This window comes from Hyaena hyaena, unplaced genomic scaffold (assembly GCF_003009895.1).
Source record: "Hyaena hyaena isolate Hyena2069 unplaced genomic scaffold, ASM300989v1 scaffold_1529, whole genome shotgun sequence".
NCBI classification, from domain to species: Eukaryota; Metazoa; Chordata; class Mammalia; order Carnivora; family Hyaenidae; genus Hyaena; species Hyaena hyaena.
Window position 1 is genome coordinate 198,451 of NW_024082166.1, and position 20,679 is coordinate 219,129.

At 42.4% G+C, this 20,679-nt stretch overlaps 1 protein-coding gene across 2 annotated transcripts in view; it reads left to right on the forward strand.

Annotated features, from left to right (window-relative positions):
* Positions 1-20,679, forward strand: part of CHD1L (chromodomain helicase DNA binding protein 1 like) — a 71,707-nt gene that overhangs the window by 48,440 nt on the left and 2,588 nt on the right. For both annotated transcript variants that reach the window (XM_039224066.1, XM_039224065.1), the window contains exons 15-20: positions 1,861-2,026; positions 6,538-6,686; positions 7,625-7,788; positions 8,326-8,531; positions 9,581-9,679; positions 19,480-19,550. In XM_039224066.1, the coding sequence (XP_039079997.1) occupies positions 1,861-2,026; positions 6,538-6,686; positions 7,625-7,788; positions 8,326-8,531; positions 9,581-9,679; positions 19,480-19,550 (855 nt within the window). The remainder of the gene's footprint in view (positions 1-1,860; positions 2,027-6,537; positions 6,687-7,624; positions 7,789-8,325; positions 8,532-9,580; positions 9,680-19,479; positions 19,551-20,679) is intronic.

Consider the following 20,679-nt stretch of genomic DNA (forward strand, 5'->3'; position numbering starts at 1 on the left):
TGTTGTCAGTACTTTGTGGTGGTGGGAGAGCAGATGCAAGGAACCAGCATTAAACCCACTGTCCCCAACTACATATCTGTCCCCAAGTACGTTCCACACATTCATGCTACTCTGTCTATTGCATACAAGCAAGGAGCTAACCATAAATGTGATGAGTAAAGGTAGCGGAATATGGAGGGACGGGGATGGCTTATGATCCCCTTTCAGGGATCCCTTATTGGCTGTGTGGCTTTGAGCAGATAGCTTGATGTCTCAGTTCTTGTTCTATTTGCATTTTCAAAAAATGAGAATACTGCAAGTTACCTCAGAGGATTGTTAAATTAGATAAAATAGAGAACTTGGCATAATAAATGGTGATTAATCTCATACCTCATCTTAACCCCAGAGCTTTTGATCGGTGTGTGGTCTTCATAGTCTCAGGACGGTAAATGAGATCAGGAATTCAAAATCCTGCCATAGGAAAAATGGAAGAAAGGCTAGAGTTAATTGCGTGAGGAAGGGAATATTGGAGAGGAAACAAATGCTGACTTGAAGATTTTCTCTTCTGGAAGAGGGCTTCGAGTTACTCTACAGCAGCCTCTGGCTTAAAATTAGAACTCATATTATAATATATCCTACGTTCTTCCATTTTGCCCCAGGGATCATATTCACTGAAACAGTTGGAGAGAAGCACTTCCGATAATACTTAGCACACAGTGAGCATTCAATAAATGTTCACTACATCTGCCTCCCTGTAGAATAATGAACCTGCTTCCCTCTTTCAGGACTTTAGAATTCTATACATTTTAGATTTAATAAGCCACAACCGCATCTTTTATTACTGGATTCTTTCTATTTTAAAACAAACAGCAAACAAACGACTTTCATCTGAGACCAGGGCACTGGGTTGTTACCTTTGTTTTTGGCAACCAAGGAGATAACTAGTATTGTCTGGATGGGGAAGAGAGAAATCAGACACTAGAACCAGAATGTAACCTTCTGGTTTCCTGGAGCTGAGTAAGAATCCCAGCGGAGCCCTCTCCAACAGCCCGTGTTAGGAACAGTTTACATTTCCACCAGTATTTGGCTCACAAGTACTAGGCCATCTAGAGAGAACTGACCCAGTCTAAAAGGATAAGATATGAGCCAGAAGTCAACATGTGAATCTAAATTGATTTGAAATCTCAGAGTTAGTGGTCAAGGAGGCACAAAATTGGAAGTAGGAATTTAAAGCCAGGGCAGTGATCTGAACTGTTTGGGTGATTCCTGTCATCCTAGGGGATGGGTAGGATCAGTAGGTGCCTTTGAGACAAGGGGAGAGAGGCAGGATAATGCAGCTGTCAGAGGAGTGTCCAGGAAGGTTAGAACCATCCGTTGTTATTGGTCTTCACGAAGGTGACTTGCACAGAGTGCTGTGGTAGGAAACCAGATTGCCAAAGGAAAGAAGTCAGGTAATGGTAGACAGAAGGTACCCAGTGTAGCCTTCTTCCAAGTCTGTCAGTGGGAGAGAAGCTCACTGGGCCTCTGACTTCTGGTGATGGAGAAGTCAGACCAGAAGTGCCTATGGCCTGTGAGAAAGATTCTTGAGAAGTGCCATGGATAATACAGGACATTACTGTTCTTTAGAAAAAATAGGCTAATTTTTTACGTCATGGAGGGTTGTCATAGTCAACATCACTGATCAGCATTTATCACCTCTCTGCTTGGGCATGATCCAACTCCTAAATGGCCCTGTTGGTGTCATCATGGTGGGGAGAGTAGAACAGCCGAGCAACAGGGAGGGAGCCTGCCCTAGGTCAGCAAGCCATTCAGCAAAGGCCTGACATCCCAGTGCCTGTTTTCACGAGAACCAACTGGACCTTCTCGTTTTCTCCTTTCCAGCTGAGTGAGATTCTCAAATTTGGTTTGGATAAACTGCTCTCATCTGAGGGGAGCACCATGGATGAGATAGACCTGGAGACGATCCTGGGAGGAACGAGAAACGGCCAGTGGATCTCTGATGCCTTGCCTACAGCAAAAGGAGGAATCCGGGAGTGCGAGGAAGGCAGTAAGTTTGGGACGAGGGTGGAGCAAATGGCACAGCTGCCCAGTTTAGACAATGAGTAGGTAGGTCTCCGTGGAAAGTCCTGGAGCGTGCTCCCTGGGGCATCTTTTCCTATCCAGCCCATCTCAACGTGGGCATGCTTTTGAAGACTTCCTTGTCCCAGAACTCTTCCTAGACTGACTAGCAATCGCCTGTTCCCTTGTAGCTGAACTTTGAACCCACTCAGGGATATCAATACTTGTAGTAGTATCTCAAGGATTTTAAGTTGTCCTTTTTCCTACCTTCGTTGCGAGCGTCTTCTCTTTTATTAGTAAACCCTACTGTCCCTACTATTGTGCCTCCATCATAATGAGTCCTTCTCTGAAAGTAGAATGATTTGTTTTTTGTTTTTTGTTTTTTTATTTATTTTTGAGAGAGAGATAGAGACAGCATGAGCAGGAGAGGATCAGAGAGAGAGGCACAGAATCTGAAACAGGCTCCAGGCTCTGAGCTAGCTGTCAGCACGGAGCCCGATGCGGGGCTCGAACCCACGAACCACGAGATCATGACCTGAGCCGAAGTCGGACGCTCAACCGATTGAGCCACCCAGGCACCCCAATGATTTGGTTTTTATGTAGTCATTAATCCTGGTTGAGCATTTATTCTGTGCTCGATCAAAAGTGTGTACTTGTCCTGTGCTTTACACCTGCTTTTACATTTAATCTTCACCATACTTCACAAGGTGTAGGTACCACAAAATTTTCAGTGAAACAGTACATGTAAATCATGAGATAATTTTTCTTTTCTGAATTTGGTCAACATTTGTCTTTTTTGTCCATTTTGGTTCTGAGTATTTGAATTTCTGACTTGCAGTGTTTTTTCACGTAGGAGCTTTGGAGGGATGTTCCCTGCTGTGTTAGACTCATTTTATTGTCTTGTACCAGGGGCAACAAGAATTCAGTGTAGACAGGGGTGAGGGAGAGTCTTACTCTAGACCTCTTAATCCAAGAGTACCTTAATTTGAGAGAGCTGTAGTTTCTTTACTAGATGATGCCTCCCTTTTTGGTAGGGAGTGGGGTTGGCATGACTTCTGGTTTTGTGATTCTTGTGTTTCTGTAGGATCCCCACTTTCCATCACGTGCTTCCTTTCTTTGCCATAGAACTGCCAAGGGACATCTATCTCTCCCCTAGAAGCAGTACCTTCCCAGACTGCTGACCCCATGTGCTTTCTAGTCCCTTCCTTTCAATTTCTTGGTAGCCAGTGTTCTGATCTACCGAGTCTGAGATGTGCCCTTATTATTTTCCCGTTTAGGGTGTGGCACTCTTTTTGGGGGCTGTGTCTGCCACTGCTGGTCTCTGCCTCGCTCTCCATGCCGGTGTGGGCTTGGGAGCCACCTCCACCTGCATTTGGATGTTCTCTACCTACCTGCAAATGGGAGTTTGTTAACATTCTCAGACTCCTAGTTATATAGTGGACTTGGGTTAGGGGTGGTTTTATAGGGTATGCAGAGGGATTGGAATTTAGGAAGCTCACGTCATTCTACAGGATGCAGCTCTTTGACTTTTCTCATTTTATCTTTTAAATTTCTTAACATGAGCATCCCATTTTTATTCTTCAGTTTCTCTTTCTTGTTCTCTGTTTTACTTGTATCCTGTTGTCATTTCACAGATATAATGTCCTCGCTTGAGATGTTTATCATAGCTTTTGAAAAGTGTTCATTTTCTTTCTTTCCTCCCATTGCTGCCGTTGCTGTTTTCAAAATTTGTTTTGGAATCTCTTGTTTTTTGTCTGGAGTTTTCCTGAAATAGCTGGTGTCCTCTGGCTGTCTGAAACATGTGCCAGTGAGGTCCCGAAGCCAACAGGCGGCCCAGAGCTGAGCAGGTGTGTGGGCTCTGGATCCTTATTACAGTGCTACTGGGCACTGAGCCAGCCTTCTGGTGTCTGCATTTGAAGTCTTTTCATTGGGCAGCTTAGTTCCCCAGAGATGAATCCTTCAGTATCTTTCTTGGGTTGGAAGAAGCCTGTTTGCTCAAATTGAAGAGACTGCAGGAGTCAGAGGTTCCCGGTGCTCCTGTAGTTTGGTGTCCTAGCCCCTGCTCTCCAGCACTGTGGCCTTATACACCCTAACCTTTGAGGACGGACAGGGTCTCTGGTCTCACCCCCCGGTGGGAAGGCACCCGCGTTTGGCTTCCATGGTTTTTCTTAATCTGTTCTGATTACTTCAACCACTTTCCATTTTCCAAGAATTATGGAACTCTTCATCCACTGTTGTCCACTGTTGTCTCCTATCTTTTCAGAGTCCCTTCCTTGGCATTTAGTGGTTTTAGGTGGGCAGCACAGTGAATGCATGTGACCCTATTTTGAAGTTCTGTTCGGATTGCATTAAATAGTGAGACTTATACCCATTTCTGCACTCATTCTAGATTAATTTGAGCTTATTTTCCTCATGTTACTAGGACAAAATAAACTTTTGCTATTTTCTAGAAAGAATTCTATTCTTAAGTCAGTCCAGCTGCCAGAAACATTTTTCCACTTGTGTTAAAACTTGGAGTCTTCTCTTTGATCAGTGAGTACAGTTTCTGTGGTGGATGGGGACACTGGCAGACACAGATGAGGGCCTAGGCCTGTGGTTCCAACCCCCTCGTGGCTGCAGAGTGGGGAGAGGGAGCACCATTAAAAAGAATACAAATGAATATATGAAAGACCAGTAGTTAAAGCAGCTCCCATCAAAAATAAATAAAAAACAGGGTTGCTTTATCTGGAATGCTAGGGTTTTGGAAAAAGCATATTTATAAGTTGAGACTCGCATGCAGTACGAATCTACATATGTTGATCATATTTGACACTTTTCAGCTCTTTATTTTATCCCCACTTGTTGATAGAGCAGCTCATTGAAAGCACCCTGCTGATTTAATTAGCAAATGCCAATTAGAATTACAGCTGGTTGGATTTGGGTACAAGTGTGAAGCAATTGATCTCTTGAGAATGAAAATGTTTTGCTTTCATACTCTCTAGAGAAAACATACTTATAGCTGATTTCATAATGCTATGAAAATACATTCTTTGGTAATATGTGCTATGAAATATGCTTCACTTTAGAATCCTTAGTTCATCTCTCTGTGGTTTGATGGTCTTGGCTGGTCATGACCTCTATCACTGATTCATGATCTTGGCATATCACCCATCCTCTTTCAGCCTTTGTGTCCTCATCTGTAAAATGGTGCTGTTAATGTCTGCTTTACTCTTTTACATAGTTGAAGAATGAAATGTGATAATAGACGTGAAAGTGCTCTGATAGTACAAAATGCTATTCAAGATCGCGCTATTGTCATTACCATAATCAGTATTGCTGGCTTGTTCAGTCTCTGTCCTTCTGCAGACACAGGAATGCACTGAAAAAATGCATTGAAAAAGTCAAAATCCTGCCTTTTTCATGTATTAGCAGCAAGAACTAGAGTCCCATAATCCCTGTCTGAGCCTTATCTTCCGCTTTCTTCAGTGGGGTTAGTTTTACTAGGGTTGTGGGGAGGCTTCCTAAAGAGACTTTATGAGATATGAAAAGAATATTGTAAATCTAAGGGATTATTTTTGTGATTCTCCATTTTCTCATAGATTTGCCAATTTTCTTCTTTTCTGTAATAGTAAAGGAACAAGTTGAGTGTTAAATATGTGTGGAATAAAAAAAGCGCGTTTTCAGTTACCTTTATTAAGTGATCTCAGCGAGATGTGTGCTGAAGAGTAGTGTGGAATGAGTGATGAGTGATATCAGACTCAATTGGGGGAAGGTGTCCAGAGGAGACTTGCAGGCCAACCAGAGATGGACCAGAAGGGCACAGCCATATCCTCTCCTTTAAACAGTTCGTGTGTGAGATGCCCATCCATCAGTGTCCATGGGATCCAAAATCACAAGCTGGTCTTAGCCCCTTTAGAACACAAGTTGTTCGGGGTGCCTGGGTGGCTTAGTCAGTTAAGTGTCCGACTTTCGCTTAGGTCATGATCTCGCGGTTCGTGGGTTTGAGCCCCGCATCGGGCTCTGTGCTGATTGCCAGCCCAGAGCCTGGAGCCTGTTTCAGAGTCTGTCATTCCCTCTCACTCTGACCCTCCCCTGCTCACGCTGTCTCTCTCTCTCTTCTAGAAATAAATAAAACATTAAAAAAAAAAAAAGGGGCGCCTGGGTGGCTTAGTCGGTTAAGCGTCCGACTTTCACTTAGGTCATGATCTCGCGGTTCGTGGGTTCGAGCCCCGCGTCGGGCTCTGTGCTGACTGCCGGCTCAGAGCCTGGAGCCTGTTTCAGTCTGTGGCTACCTCTCTCTCTGACCCTCCCTTGCTCACGGTGTCTCTCTCTCTCTCTCTCCTAGAAGTAAATAAAAAATATTTAAAAAAATAAAAAATAAAAATTAAAACAAAATAAAATTTAAAAAAAAAGAACACAAGTTGTTCTCTTGTTTGCCTTAGTTATTGCTTTCAATGGAATGAATCCTTTTTTTTTTTTTTTTACAATCTAACATTTCTGTTTTGTGTTTTATGTTCTTAGAAAACCATATGTACTTATTTGAAGGTAAAGATTATTCCAAGGAACCAAGTAAAGAAGACAGAAAGTCATTTGAGCAACTGGTAAAGCTTCAGAAAACCCTTTTGGAGAAAACAACTCAAGAGGGTCGATTACTTCGAAATAAAGGCAGTGTAAGAACTATTAATTTATGTAAAAGAATAAATTCTTCCAAATTCTAAGAGAACAAAAAATGATGCTGGGAGTGATTTGTTGAGAATATATAAATATTTGTTGAAATGTAAGTGTAGTCAGGGGCACCTGGGTGGCTCAGTGGGTTGAGTGTCTGACTTCGGCTCAGGTCATGATCTCATGGTTCATGAGTTTGAGCCCCACATCGGGGTCTCTACTGTCAACACAGAGCCTGCTTCAGATCCTCTATCCCCCCTTTCACTGCCCTCCCCCCCTCAAAAATAAACATAAAAAAAAAAAGTTGGCATAAATAGCATTAACAGGAAGTGTGTTTTACCATTTAATGCAAGCAGAAGCAGCCCTGTGCATCCAAGCCACCCCAGAAGGGATACACTGTATTACCCCAAAATACCGTGCCCTCCTCCTGATAATTTGACTCTATCACTAAGAGAGGGTGGCAGTCAAGAATGATACATGTTATGTCCACAGTGTTTGGCACTTTGTGCTCATCAAATCCTACCTATCATTAAGGTAATCATGCTGTTAAAATACTGTTTAAGAAAGAATTATATAATACATTGTAGGAGGATTGCCTTTAAAAATGGTTAAACCTGAAATGGCCTCCTGTAGGACATGCTTTATATAAAACAAGTAACTTTTGTGAAGCACCTTATTCCTCTTGAAATGAACCAGGATGCCATGCTCTGGTTGAGTTTAGATCACAATATCCTGGTCATCAGGCCAATGAGATGTGTCGTATGAGCAGTAAATTCCAGTGTGTTGCCAGCACCTCCCACCACCCAAGCGGCACAGAGATGCAGTTCTATGAAATATTAATAAGCATGTTGCTTTCACACCGAATGTGTTAGGGGTGAATCAAACTCAAGAAGGAGCAGGCAGCCCCCAACCTTCCTGGTTGTGGATCTGGTGCCTCCTACAGGCTCTGCTCCCAGGTCTTGCAGAGGGCTCTGGCAAAAGGAAGCGGATTCTGAGCCCAGAGGAAGTGGAGGACAGAAGGAAGAGGAGACAAGAGGCGGCAGCCAAGAGAAAGAGACTAATGGAGGAGAAGAAGAGGAAAAAGGAAGAAGCAGAACACAAAAAAAAGTACGTGCATATTATTTGACTGTGTCCTAATGAAGCCGAGGGTCACATTTGATACAAGAATCGCTGTTGTGCAGTGAGTCCACAGCTGAATACTTTAAACTCGCAGAAAACCTCTATAAAACTGGTGGTTCCTACAGGTAATAGAATGTTTTTTTAAAACGTTAAACGTTAACCCTAACAGTTAGCGTACTTTTGTGAAAAGTCTTGAGTGCCTAAGGCAGAGAAGATTGATTTAGTTGAAGCAAGAAAAGATTTTACTGTAGCTGCCTGACAAAAGGTAGTTCATGTGAACGGTACCTTATTCTTAAAAACAGGACGTGCGGTGGCTGCTCATTACTGAAGTGTAGTCAGGAGGCAGCTAGGCTGATCAGTAAGACTTCTTGTTGATTTACAAATAGGCAGAAAACTGTAATCAGGGTGAGCATCTAATTGCATTTCCACTGGGCACTCACTGTTTGTGAAGAGCAGGATGAATTGCGCTCCACGGGAAATTGCGAGGGGCCAGGTTAATTTCCTTTTCTCCCTGGCCTGTTGAAGGATGGCCTGGTGGGAGTCCAACAATTACCAGTCCTTCTGCCTGCCTTCCGAGGAGAGCGAACCGGAAGACCTAGAGGGCCGGGAAGGTGAGAGCTCTGCCCAGCTGGATTATGAAGACCCAGAGTCAACTGCCATCAAGTATGTTAGCGGTGACGTCACCCACCCCCAAGCTGGGACGGAGGACGCGGTCATCGTTCACTGTGTAGGTAAGTGGAGGTAGTACGGGCCCAGGATGGGTGCCTCAGTCTTCATGGTGCCGAGAACTTGCGGGGGGAGGAGGCAGAAGCCTGACCTTGGGCTGACTGATGGGGGTGGCGCAGTCACATGGTCAAGAAAAGGGCGAATTTAGAGTCCATAGACTTAAATTTGACCCTTGGTGGTGCTCTTATCTACCTGGTTGCACAGCAGTCTTCCCGGGGCTCAGGTTCCTTATCTGTATAATGGGATACTATCTTCCTGTTCTCTGCACAAGGTTTTTAAGAGGGTCAAAGGAGGCAATGTACACAAGACAAATCTTTTGAGAAAAGCAAGACTCTAAGCATGTCCCCTGCCCCCCCCACCCCCCCATGACGATGGCACATTTATTCCTCTGCCTGGAGCCCTCTTTCCACAAGTAGCCACAGCAAGCACTGTTCAGATGTTTGCATCTCAGAGAGGTCTCCTGAGTGCCTCGTGTGAAACAGCTCCCAGTGCCGTGCCTCTCTTGGTCTCTCTACCTACCTTATTTTTCCTTATTACATGTATCATCACCTGACGGATTATGCATTTGTTTATATGATTATCTCATTGTCCTAGAAACTAAAGTTCATGGGGGCAGTGATTTTTTTTTTTTTTTTTTGGTCCACTGGTATAACCCTAGTGCCTAGAACAGTGTTTAACATGTAATATGTGCCAACAATGACTGAATGACTGTAAATGGAAGATATTAACCAGCTATGGTAGCAGCAGCTCAGAGAAGTCATTTAACCTTTCTTCTTCTTTTCCTGTAAAATGGGAGTCATGTGCTGTTGGTATCACCAATGCTTCAGCTGTTTCTTAGGTTATGTCTCCTCTCTGTCTCCCTATTGTGATGGCCATGTAGCTTCCATAAAACCTAAATATATTTGAGAAGTTCCCCCTGCGACATTCCTGGGAGACTAGAGAGGTCTCTTCCCTTTGAAATATCATTCTTTTACAAATGTAGTGGGTGTAGCCTTGTTTTTGAATTGTGGACTGGACTCTGCCGTCTATAAATGAAAGTTTTTTTTTCTCCTAGATGACTCTGGCCGCTGGGGCAGAGGTGGTTTATTCACAGCTTTGGAAACAAGATCCGCTGAGCCAAGAAAAATATATGAGCTAGCTGGGAAAATGAAAGGTAAGAAGCAAAGCAGAGAGAAGGGGAAGGGATGGAATGAGAGTGGAGAAGACGCTTAGGACAGGTACCACATGGTTATGAAGCACTAGTTAAGGAGTTGGAAGAGCTGGTTAGAGTCTCATTAGTTTTTTCATCAGGTACGTAGTTATGGGACTTTGAGGACTGTGCCTGTTTTCTCATTTGTAATTTGTGAATAATATTTATTCCACCAGCCTCATGGGAGTATAATGAGGAGATAGGGAATATGTGGATATGGAAGTATTCTGGTAAATGGTAATCCTGTGTGCATGTCGAGGTATTGGCATGAAGAGCATTTCATTGTTTACCTCCACTGTGACCAACTCGGCCCATCTTCATAAGGGAATTTTTCCCAAAAAGTCAGAGACCTGTGAGAGAGAAATCAGACACACCATTAAAGTGCTAACAAGAGCTCGGGTTGGCCCTTGAAGAGGAGGAGGGTGTATTGGGAAGTTAGCATAAGCTGAGATACAATATTCTCTGGAGACAGAAGTAAAGCTGCTTGTGGCCAGAGGAACTTGGCACAAGTCTCAGTATTCTCCCTTGGCATGGAGAAGAAGAAAGGGCATCTTCTTTTATGTGCAGAAATCACAAAGTAGTATGAGGAGTAAATTTATTATTATCATTATTTCCTGGGGACTTGAGCGGCCAAGGGACCTTACCTTACCTTACCTTACCTTATCTTACCTTCAGATTCCTCAGAGATTGGTTTTTCCTAATTCTGCCTGCTTCTCTAGGATGGGAAGGGATATAAGGACTTAGAGGGAATACTCTTCTACTAAAATAGATCATTGACAGAAAGGTTTAATAGGTTAAAATAACTGAGATCTAGATAGTGATTGGGCAATTGGAAAAGCAGAGAATTCAGGAGAGGTCAGAGATAGAAATGAAGATCAAAGAATGCCTATTTGGATTCTGTGAGGAAGGCAGGATGGGAAAATGAGAGGGCAGGGAATAGAAGGTGGAAAACGCCTCCACTTAGGAATGGTAGCAACGAGGGGAGACAGAAGGAATTGTCAGCTAAGAGAACCTTGAGAATGTAACATTTTAAATACAGGGGAGGAGAGGGTGTCAAGAAGTGGTCTGAGAACTGGGAGAAGGCCATCATCGTATTTGCCCCAAGCACAGTCACGTGACCTTGGCATACTTTGAAGAGAGTCTGAAGGCCGAACCTTGGTTGCACAGAGTTAAGGTGTAAGCGGTCAGTAGGGAAACAGGGCTGCACTCTTTTCTAAACAAGGTAGAGCAGGTAAAGGAAAGTGTGAGCTAGAATTATCGGGCAGGGCTGTGTGGAGGTAGTGAAAGTTATCTTGGGCCTGGGAAGATGGGTTGAGTTTTAGTGGGTGGAGAGAAATGGAAGAGGATCCCTGTGTCTCATACTGTCTGGTATTTCTACACCTCCAGTCATCTGCAGTACAGGGTGTTGAATGACCCAGGCAGTTACACAGTGAATGTTTTTAGGGCAGGGTGTATAGGCCAGGCAGTCCAGAGTAGTGGGTTGAGGCTAAGGAATACGGGAAGAGTTTGATTTTAAAGAGCGTTTTGGATCACAGAATGGCATCTCCCTGGCAAAGCCACATGCAGTGTTCCATGCTAAGCCAGACCTTATTCAGTGGGTCATGGCTAGTCATTTGGGGGTTTTGAAGAGAAGAATGACATAACAGAGCCAGTATCTTAGAACGACTTAAAAGATTCGAGTGTGCAGGATGGATGAGAGAAGAAAACATTCAAACTGAAGTATATAAAGCCATAGAATTATGTTAGCACGTTGTTTTAGAGCATTAGTTTGCTTTGATTCAGATGAGGTAGGGAAATGTACAGATAGATACAGATATAGTAGAGGGCACTGTTTGAATGGTCTAAAACAAACATAAGCCTCATGAAGGAATTTCCGGTTCTTTTTTTTTTTTTTAAATGTTTTATTTATTTCTAGGAGAGAGAGAGAGAGAGCATGAGCAGGGGAGGGTCAGAGAGACAGGGAGTCACAGACTGAAACAGGCTCCAGGCTCTGAACTGGCAGTCAGCACAGAGCCCGACGCGGGGCTCGAACCCACGAGCCGTGAGATCATGACCTAAGCGAAAGTCGGATGCTTAACCAACTAAGCCACCCAGGCGCCCCAGGGATTTCCGGTTCTTAATGCTCCCCCTTCCCATCCCCAGACGCCTCTGGGTTTGCACTAATTTTCCAATGCCTGCAGGAGTACTTGGTAGGTAATACATAAGGGACGTTGAATCGGTAGATCATTCGAGAGTGAAGGGGATGACATTAGCAACATTGGTGGTATAAAACATTCCTCCTTTTCCTCCCATCTTTTATCAGTGAATTAGATGTCTGTACACAAATAAAAGCATGTGGTGGGTCTTTTGGGACCCAGCACCTTCCTGCGAAGGACCTGAGAGGAGTCTGGCTCACCACCGCCACCAATGAGGGACAGACAAACCTCTGTATAGGCCGTGGGGCCAGCACAACGTCCCAGATGCCACTTGCCACTGTCAGGCAGCATTCAGTTGAGTGCTGACCCACGTAGGTACTCACACCTGAGACAGAGCTTGCAGGAATCCAGCCTTCCTGCCAGAAGACTTCAGCACACCATTGGAGAAGGGAAAAAAAGAGAAAACGATATGTGTTGATCACAGTGGAGGTGGTGAGAGAAATACTTCTGCTTCTCCCTCAAGGAAACCCTGAATGGGCTGATTTGTCTGGGGAAGGTGATCTGTCCTGTGGGGGGAAGGAGAGCAGGGAGAATGCTCCTGGCTGTCCCAGCCAGATGGAACGCTCATTTCTCTCCACCAGCACCCAAAGTACTAGGTGGGAGCTCTGTGACTGCAAGGAGGCAGAGCAGAACTTCAAATGGTGTCAAAGAGATTGCCTCAGTAGGAAGTTCACCCACAAATCTCTGGGAGAACCACACCCAAGGTTCTCCCTGCTGGGTCTGCAGCCTCCCCAGAACACTGAGTGCTAACCTCACACTTCCTCTGATTCTGCTGCTAGCTTTTTGTGCGAGCTCCCAAGTGGTCTATGAGAGTGAGCTCAGTCATTGGGCAAGGAAAAACCATAAACTGTAGCTATTGCTCTTCTAGAATGCTGTTTCTGATAGCCAGCCTGATGAATTGTAACAACCAGAGATAACACAAAGGCTTAAAAATGTGGCCCCAAGAGCAAGCAAGAAGAGTGGAGCAGGTATACCTCACAAACATATGGAGTATCTCAGATACAGTACCACAAAACATAAAACCGTGTGCGGAAAGCAGTGAGCACAGAATGAAGGATATATCTGCTACTTCAAACACAAAAGCAGCATGCATAACTCTGAGGAATGAAAAAAATCAAGGAAATACAGCACCACAAAAAGAAAATGATGGTTCTCGAGCAACTGAGCTCAAAGGCACAGAATATTGCAATCTAACTGAGAATTTAGAATAGCAGTTATGAATAAACTCAGTGAGTTACAAGAAAACTCAAAGGCAATTCATTAAAACCAGGAATACAACATACGAACAAAATGAGTTCTGTTACAAAGAGAGTGAAAATGTAAAAGAGAACCAAACAAATATTGGAGCTGAAGAAATTTGATGAATGAGATAAAAGAATAACAATAGAGAGTGGCTGTGGGGGGGCCTGACCCAGATGGAAGAAAGAATAAGTAACTTAGAGTATAGGAATTTAGAAAATACATAGAAGAGGTAAAAAAAAAAAAAAAAGGTGAAGAAAGTACATGGGCTATAGGATTGGGTCAGAAAGACAACTATCAGCAGAAGGCAAATATCAGAATAAGTGGGCTTCCAAAAAGAGAAGACAGGGAGAAGGGGGCAGAGAGTTTGGTTTTTTTTAATGATATCTCGGGCACCTGGGTGGCTCAGTTGGTTGAGTGCCCAACTCTTGATTTCAGTTCAGGTCATGATCCTGGGGTAGTAGGACTGAGCCTTGTGTCGGGCTCTGTGCTGCGCATGGAGCCTGCTTAAGATTCCCTCTCTCCCTCTGCCCCTCTCCCCTGCTTGCTCTCTCTCTCTCTCTCTCTCTCCAATAAAATCAATCAGTCAAACCTGGGAACTTCCCAAACCTAGGGAAAAACTTGGGCATAGAAGTCCACAAAGCTAATAGATCACCCCATTATCTCAATGCAGAAAGACCTTCCCCAAGATATATAATGAAACTGAAGAATCAATGATACAGAATCTAAAAGAAGCCAGGGGGAGAAAGAAGGCTTATAACCTACAAAGGACCCTCATTAGGCTGTCAGCAGATTTCTCAGCAGAAATTACAGGCCAAGAGATAGTGGACTGACATTCAGTGTGGAAAGTTAAAGGCTGCCAACCAAGGAAATTGTATTTGGCCACATTATCTTGCAGATAAGATATCCCAGACAAAGGTTTAGGGAGTTTACCACCACAAGCCCCTGCCGTGCAAGGTGCTGAAAGGAGTTCTTCCAGCCAAAATGAAAAGACAGTGATCAGTACCATGAAAACATATGGAAGTGCACAATATACTAGAAAAGGTGAAAAATAGAGTTAGAGGACTCATCTGTATTACGATGGTGCTTTAACCACTCAATTCTAGTATAAAGATTAAAGGAAAAGAGTTGTAAAAATAACTATAGCCACTATGAATTGTTAACAGATACACAACATAAAAAGGTAAACTGTGACATCAGTAATAGAACAAGGAGTAGAAGAGAGAGCCTCAGTAGGTGATTGAGCACAAGTTACTGTCAGCTTAAGGTGGACTGTTTTATCTGTAAGATGTGTTATGGTAACAACACAGCAAAAGCATGGAGCCAATCCACAAGAGACAAAGAAAGGGAAAACGGAGCATATCACCAAAGAAAAGAACCGATTTACAAAGGTAAAGGCAGACAGAAACAGGAAGAAAAGAAACAATGGAAATACCAAGCAACTAGAAAGCAGTTAGTAACATGGCATTACTAAGTACTTAACATAAATTACTCTCAATGTAAGTGGATTGAATCCACCAAGCAAAAGGCACAGAGTGGCTAGATGGAAGAAATGAACAAAAAACAGGACACAGCTGTTTGCTGCCTACAAGGCACCAACTTGAGGCTTAAAAACACACATAGACTCAAAGTGAAGGGATGGAGAAAGATACTCCATGCAAGTGGGAATCAGAGAAAGTGTGGGTAGCTGTTACTTACATCATACAAAGTAGGCCTTAAACCAAAATGGTAATAAGAGACAAGCAAGGACATTGTATAACGATAAAGGGATCAATCCATCAAGAAGATACAACAGCAGTATATATGCACCCAACATCAGAGCACCTAAATATATTAAGCAAATATTAACAGATATGAAGGAAGAAATTTACAACAATAATCAGGGGCTATCAGCAACACACAGATCATCCAAACAGAAAAGCAACAAGGAAACGATAGACTTGGATCAAACATTGCACCAAATTGGCCTGATAGACATCTATAAAAAATTTCATCCAACATTAGCACGATACACATTTTCCTCAAGTACACATGGAACATTTTTAGGAACAGATCATATGATAGAACACAAAATGAGTCCTAGCAAAAGAAGACTGAAATTATACCAGTGTCTTTTCCAACCACAGTGGTATGAAACTAGAAATATTTCACTGAGGAAAGCTAGAAAATCTCCTAAGATGTGGAAACTGAATGGTGCACAGCATACTCCTAACAACCAGGGGGTCAAAGAAGAAATCAGAAGACAAACCAAAGAATGGAAACAACATACCAAAGAACTGATGGATGCTGCAAAAACAGTTCTGAGAGAAGTTTATAGCAATAGATGCATATATTAAAAACAGATTCCAAGTAAACAACCTAACTTTATACTTCAAGGAACTAGAAAAAGAAGAGCAAATTAAGCCCATATTTAGCAGAAAGAAGGAAATAATATCAGATCTCAAATAAAATTAGAGACCAGAAAATCGGTAGAAAAGATCAGTAACTCTTAAAAGCTGATTTTTTGAAAAAATAAAATTGATAAACCTTTAGCAAAACCTTTAGAAGACTGAAAGTCAGAAATGAAAGAGGAGAAAATTACAACTGACACTGCAGAGAAACATTAAAATCATAAGTGACTACTATGAATGGTTTGACACCAAAAAATTAGATAATCTGTAAGAAGTGGATAAATTCATAGTCCTGCAACTTATTAAAACAACCAGGAAGAAATATAAAGACTGAACAGACTAATAATGAGTGAGGAGATCAACTCCGGTTTTAAAAACCTCCCAGGATCGGGTGCCTTCATGGACAAATTCTGCCAAATATTTTAAGAAGAATTAATGCCGATCCTTCTCACAATTGAAGAGGGAACACTTCAGACTCCTTCTGTGAGGCCAGTATTACCTTGATACCAAAGCCAGATAAGGACATTAAAATAAAACTATAAACAAGTATTCCTGATGAAATATTGATGCAAAAATTCTCAAAAAAATATTAGCGAACCAAACTTAAGAACTCATTAAAAAGATTACACACCATGACCAAGTGGGATTTCTCCCTGGGATGCAGGGATAGTTCATCATAAGGAAATCAACAAATGTGATAAACCACGTTAGTAGAATGAAAGACAAAAATCACTGAACCTCTCAATAGATGAAGTAAAAGCATTTGACAAAATAACATCCTTTCATGATAAAAACCCTCAATAGAATAAGTATTGGACTCCAACATAATAAAAGTCATATAATGATACCTACAGTTAACTATAGTCAACAGAGAAAAATCAAAAGCTTTTCTTTTAAAATCAGGAACGAGACAGGAGTGCCTATTCTCCTCATTCTTCTCCAACATAATACTGGCAGTTCTCGCTAGAGCAATCAGGCAGACAAATTAAAAGGCATCCAAATCAGAAAGGAAGAAGTAAAATTGTCATTATTTGCAGATGATGTAATCTTATATATTGAAAATCCTAAATTCTCAATATAGTAGATTTAATCAGTTGGAAAAAAGAACTGTTGGATGTAATCAATGAATTCAGTAAAGTGTAGGATCTAAAATCACACAGAAATCAGTTATTTCTGTGTGGACTAGCAATGAAACAAAAAAGAAATTAAAAAATTATCCATTCACAGTAACCTCAAACACAGTAAAAGACCTAGGAGTAAATTTAGCCAAGGAAGTAAATGATGAGACAATGAAAAATCAAGACTTTGTTTAAAGAAATTGAAGAGGACACAATTGGAAAGATATTCCACATTCACTGGTCAGAAGAGTTTATATCATTAAAATGTCAGGCTACCCAAAACCATCTCTAAATTTAATACAGTTCCTATCAAAATTCCAATGGCATTTTCTACAGAAATAGAATAAATCCTTAAATTTAAGTGAAACCACAAAAGACCTTGAATAGCCAAAGCAATTTTTAGAAGAACAAAGCAGGAGGCATCACACCTCCTGATTTCACACTGGACTCCAAAGTGATAATAATTAAAACACTATGGTACCAGCATAAAAGTACCAATGGAATACAGAATTAAACCTCTACATATATTACCAACTAATACTTAACAAGGGAGCCAAGAATATCCAGTAAGGAAAATGTAGTCTGTCTTCAGCAAATGATGTTGGGAAAACTGGACAACCATATGCAGGAAAACTAAATTGGACCCTCCCTTACTCCACTCACAAAAATTGTCTCAAAATGGATCAAAGACAAGCATAAAACCTGCTACCATAAAACTCCTAGGAGAAAACCTAGGGGATAAGTTCCTTGAGATTGGAGAGAACACCTAGAGAACAAACAACAAAGGAAAAATCAACAGATGAGTCTACATCAAACTTAAAAGCTTCTGCACTTCAGAAGAGCCAACAGAATGGAAAGGCAACTTACAGAATGGGAGAGAATATTTGAAAATCTTATTAGATGAGGGGTTACCATTCAACATTTATAAAGAACTCTGACAACTCAACAGAGAGCATAGTCAATCTGATTAAAAAGTGAACAAAGGAACTAAATAGAGATTTTCCCAAAGAAGGTATAAAAATAGCTAACTAGGAATTGAAAAGATGCTCAAGATCAGCAATCATCAGGGAAATACAGATAGAAACTGCAATGAGATACCCCTCACACCTGTCAGAATGGCTGTCATTGAGAAGACAGATAATGAGTATTAATAAGGTTGTGGACAAAAGGGAACCCTCATGCACAGTTGGTGGGAGTGCAGCCACTCTGGAAAATGGTATAGAGGTTCCTCAAAAAATTACAGTTAGAGCTCTTGTATGATCCAGCAATTACATTTTTGGGTATATAGTCAAAGGAAATGGAAACAGGTTATCAAAGAGGTAACCCCATGTTTAATTTCAGCATTATTCACAATAACCACAATATAGAAGCAGCTTTAGTGTCCATGTCCCTTATGGGTGGAATCTAAAACAAACTTAAAAAAAATAACTGGAGTGAAATGGTGGTTTACCAGGAGCCGGTAGAAATGGGAGAGAGAATGTTTCAGAATATATAGTTGCTTTTAGTAGATAAATAGGTCCTGGAGATCTAATACACAGTACAGGGTCTATAGACAACAAAACTATTATAAACCTTAAAATTGCTAAGACACTAGGTCCTAATTGTTCCTACCACTAGAAGGAATGACGAGTATGTGATGTGACTGAGGTGTTCGCTAATGTTGTAGTGGCGATTGTATTGCAGTATAAAAGTATAAAATCAGCTTACACAGTGTTCTGTCAATTACCTCTCCATAAAAAAAAGTAGAAAATAAGTGTTGGTGAGGATGTGGAGAAGTTAGAACACTTGCGCACTGAATGTAAAATGATGCAGCCACTATGGAAAACAGTATGGTGTTTCTTGAAAAAATTAAGAATAAAATTACCATGGGGCACTTGGGTGGCTCAGTTGGCTAAGCATCCAACTTTGGCTCAGGTCATGATCTCACAGTTCAGGAGTTCGAGCCCCGCATTGGGCTCTGTGCTGACAGCTCAGGGACTGGAGCCTGGAGCCTGCTTCAGATTCTGTGTCTCCCTCTCTCTCTGCCCCTTCCATGCCTGTGCGCTGTCTCTCTCTCTCTCTCTCTCTCTCTCTCTCTCTCTCTCTCTCTTTCAAAAATAAATAAACATTAAAAATTTAAAGAATAAAATTACCATAAGATCTAGCAATGGCTCTTAGAAGAACTCAGGCAGTAACTCAAACATATCTGTACGCCCATATTTGTATCAGCTTTATTCACAGTGCCCTAGAGGTAGAAGCAACCTAAGTGTCTGATGGATGAATGGATAAACAGTGTGGTATTGAGATTCTGGGTCTCTCTCTCTCCTTGCCCGTCTCCTGCTTGTGCTCTGTCTCTGTCTCTCAAAAATAAACAACATTAAAAAAACAAAACCCACAAAAGAACGATTGTTGTGTGATTCCACTTAGCTGACGTAACTACAGTAGTCAGATTCACCAGGAGAGAAGGTAAGAGTGGTGGATGTAGGGGAAAGGGGGAGATGAGGTTTCCGGAGGATAGAGTGTCAGTTCCACCCGATGCAGAGAGCTGTGGAGATTAACTGCCTAGCACTGCTGAGCTGCATGCTTGAAAATGGTCAGGGTGGTAAATTTTATATGAGGTATATTTTACCATAATTGAACATTAGAATATAAAAAGTTTTTGAGCAAAAAGGAAAAAATTCAGGGGTGCGTCCTGTGAGTACCTGATGAGGCAGTGACGGAGGCCAGGAGAGTGAGGTTGGCTGTGGGAAAGGAAGGAGCTGGGCATTCACAGGAGCCCCTCTTCAGAGGTCTCAGTGTGGAGTGAACCTCACATTCTCTGTTGTTCTTTTCTTTGACCTCAGACTTGACATTAGGAGCTGTCCTTTTATTTCCTGTTGATGATAAAGAGTCAAGAAACAAAGGGCAAGATTTGGTAAGTAAAAAAAGATCCCACTTCTTTTATGAGAACGAAATTTTGGCTCACATCACCTCCTCCTGAACCCTCTGCTGTCCCCGCTGGCCTCTCTGTCCCGGTATTGGTGTGTAAGGGCTGACATAACACAGTCCCGCCAATAGGTGGTTTAGAAAACAGAAATTAAGTTCTTTACAAATCTGGAGACTACCAGCAGGCCTGATTGCTTCTGAGGCCTTCTTGGCTCAGGGGCGGCCACCTTCCGTGGCCTCACGTGGGCTTTCCTCTCTGCCCATGTGTCCTGGTGTCTCAGCATGTGTCCAGATCCCCTGTGAACACAGCAGTCGGGCTGGATTAGGTCTCCCCTCAAGGCCTCACTCTACCTTACGTGCTTCCTTAGAGGCCCTGTCTCCACGTGCAATCACATCTAAAGTACTGAGGGTTAGGGCTTCAGTTCAGCCCATAAGCAGCAGGTGGGCCTCCTACTCCACCGCACCCACTCCGTCCCCTCTCGCTTCCATCCCTCGCAGCCCCTGGACACTGTCCTCTAACGTGCTTGTTTCCTACCCTCACCTTAGGTGGGCTCCTTCTAAGGCTGTCAACTCATACTGTCTCTTTATCCTCAGTGCACGCAGTACCAGCTCCTAGGAAATGCTCAGGAAACTTCCTGAATAAGAAAACATGACTGAAACCTCTGAGCATTTCATCGTTTATCGTGTGGGAAATGGTGTAAGAGCCTGTGTTTGGTAGCCACCATAGCAGAGGGGAGCTGAGACCTATTTTCTCAGCCTATAGTAAAATTCTCCTTCGGCATCTTAAGCATCTCCTGCTTGTCAGCCCTTTAGAATTCCCGTAAGATGTTTCATTTCCTGATCATTCTCTCAAGGGCCTGAATTCATACTCAGATTTAGAGCCAAATCTTATTGACTTAGAAAAAAATTTAGAAGCTGGGCTGAAAGAGGTCGCTTTTCTTGAGGTCGGTCGCCCACATGGCCGACAACCGAGTGGCTTCTGCGCGTTCAGTCATTCATTTAGTCCTTTCTAAACTGAGGAATGTGAACAACGCAGTGGTGATGCATAAATGCTCAGGATCCAGTGACTCAGGAGAAGTGTTCACGGCCGGTTCCAATGGAGCAGCAGCGTTGTTGGT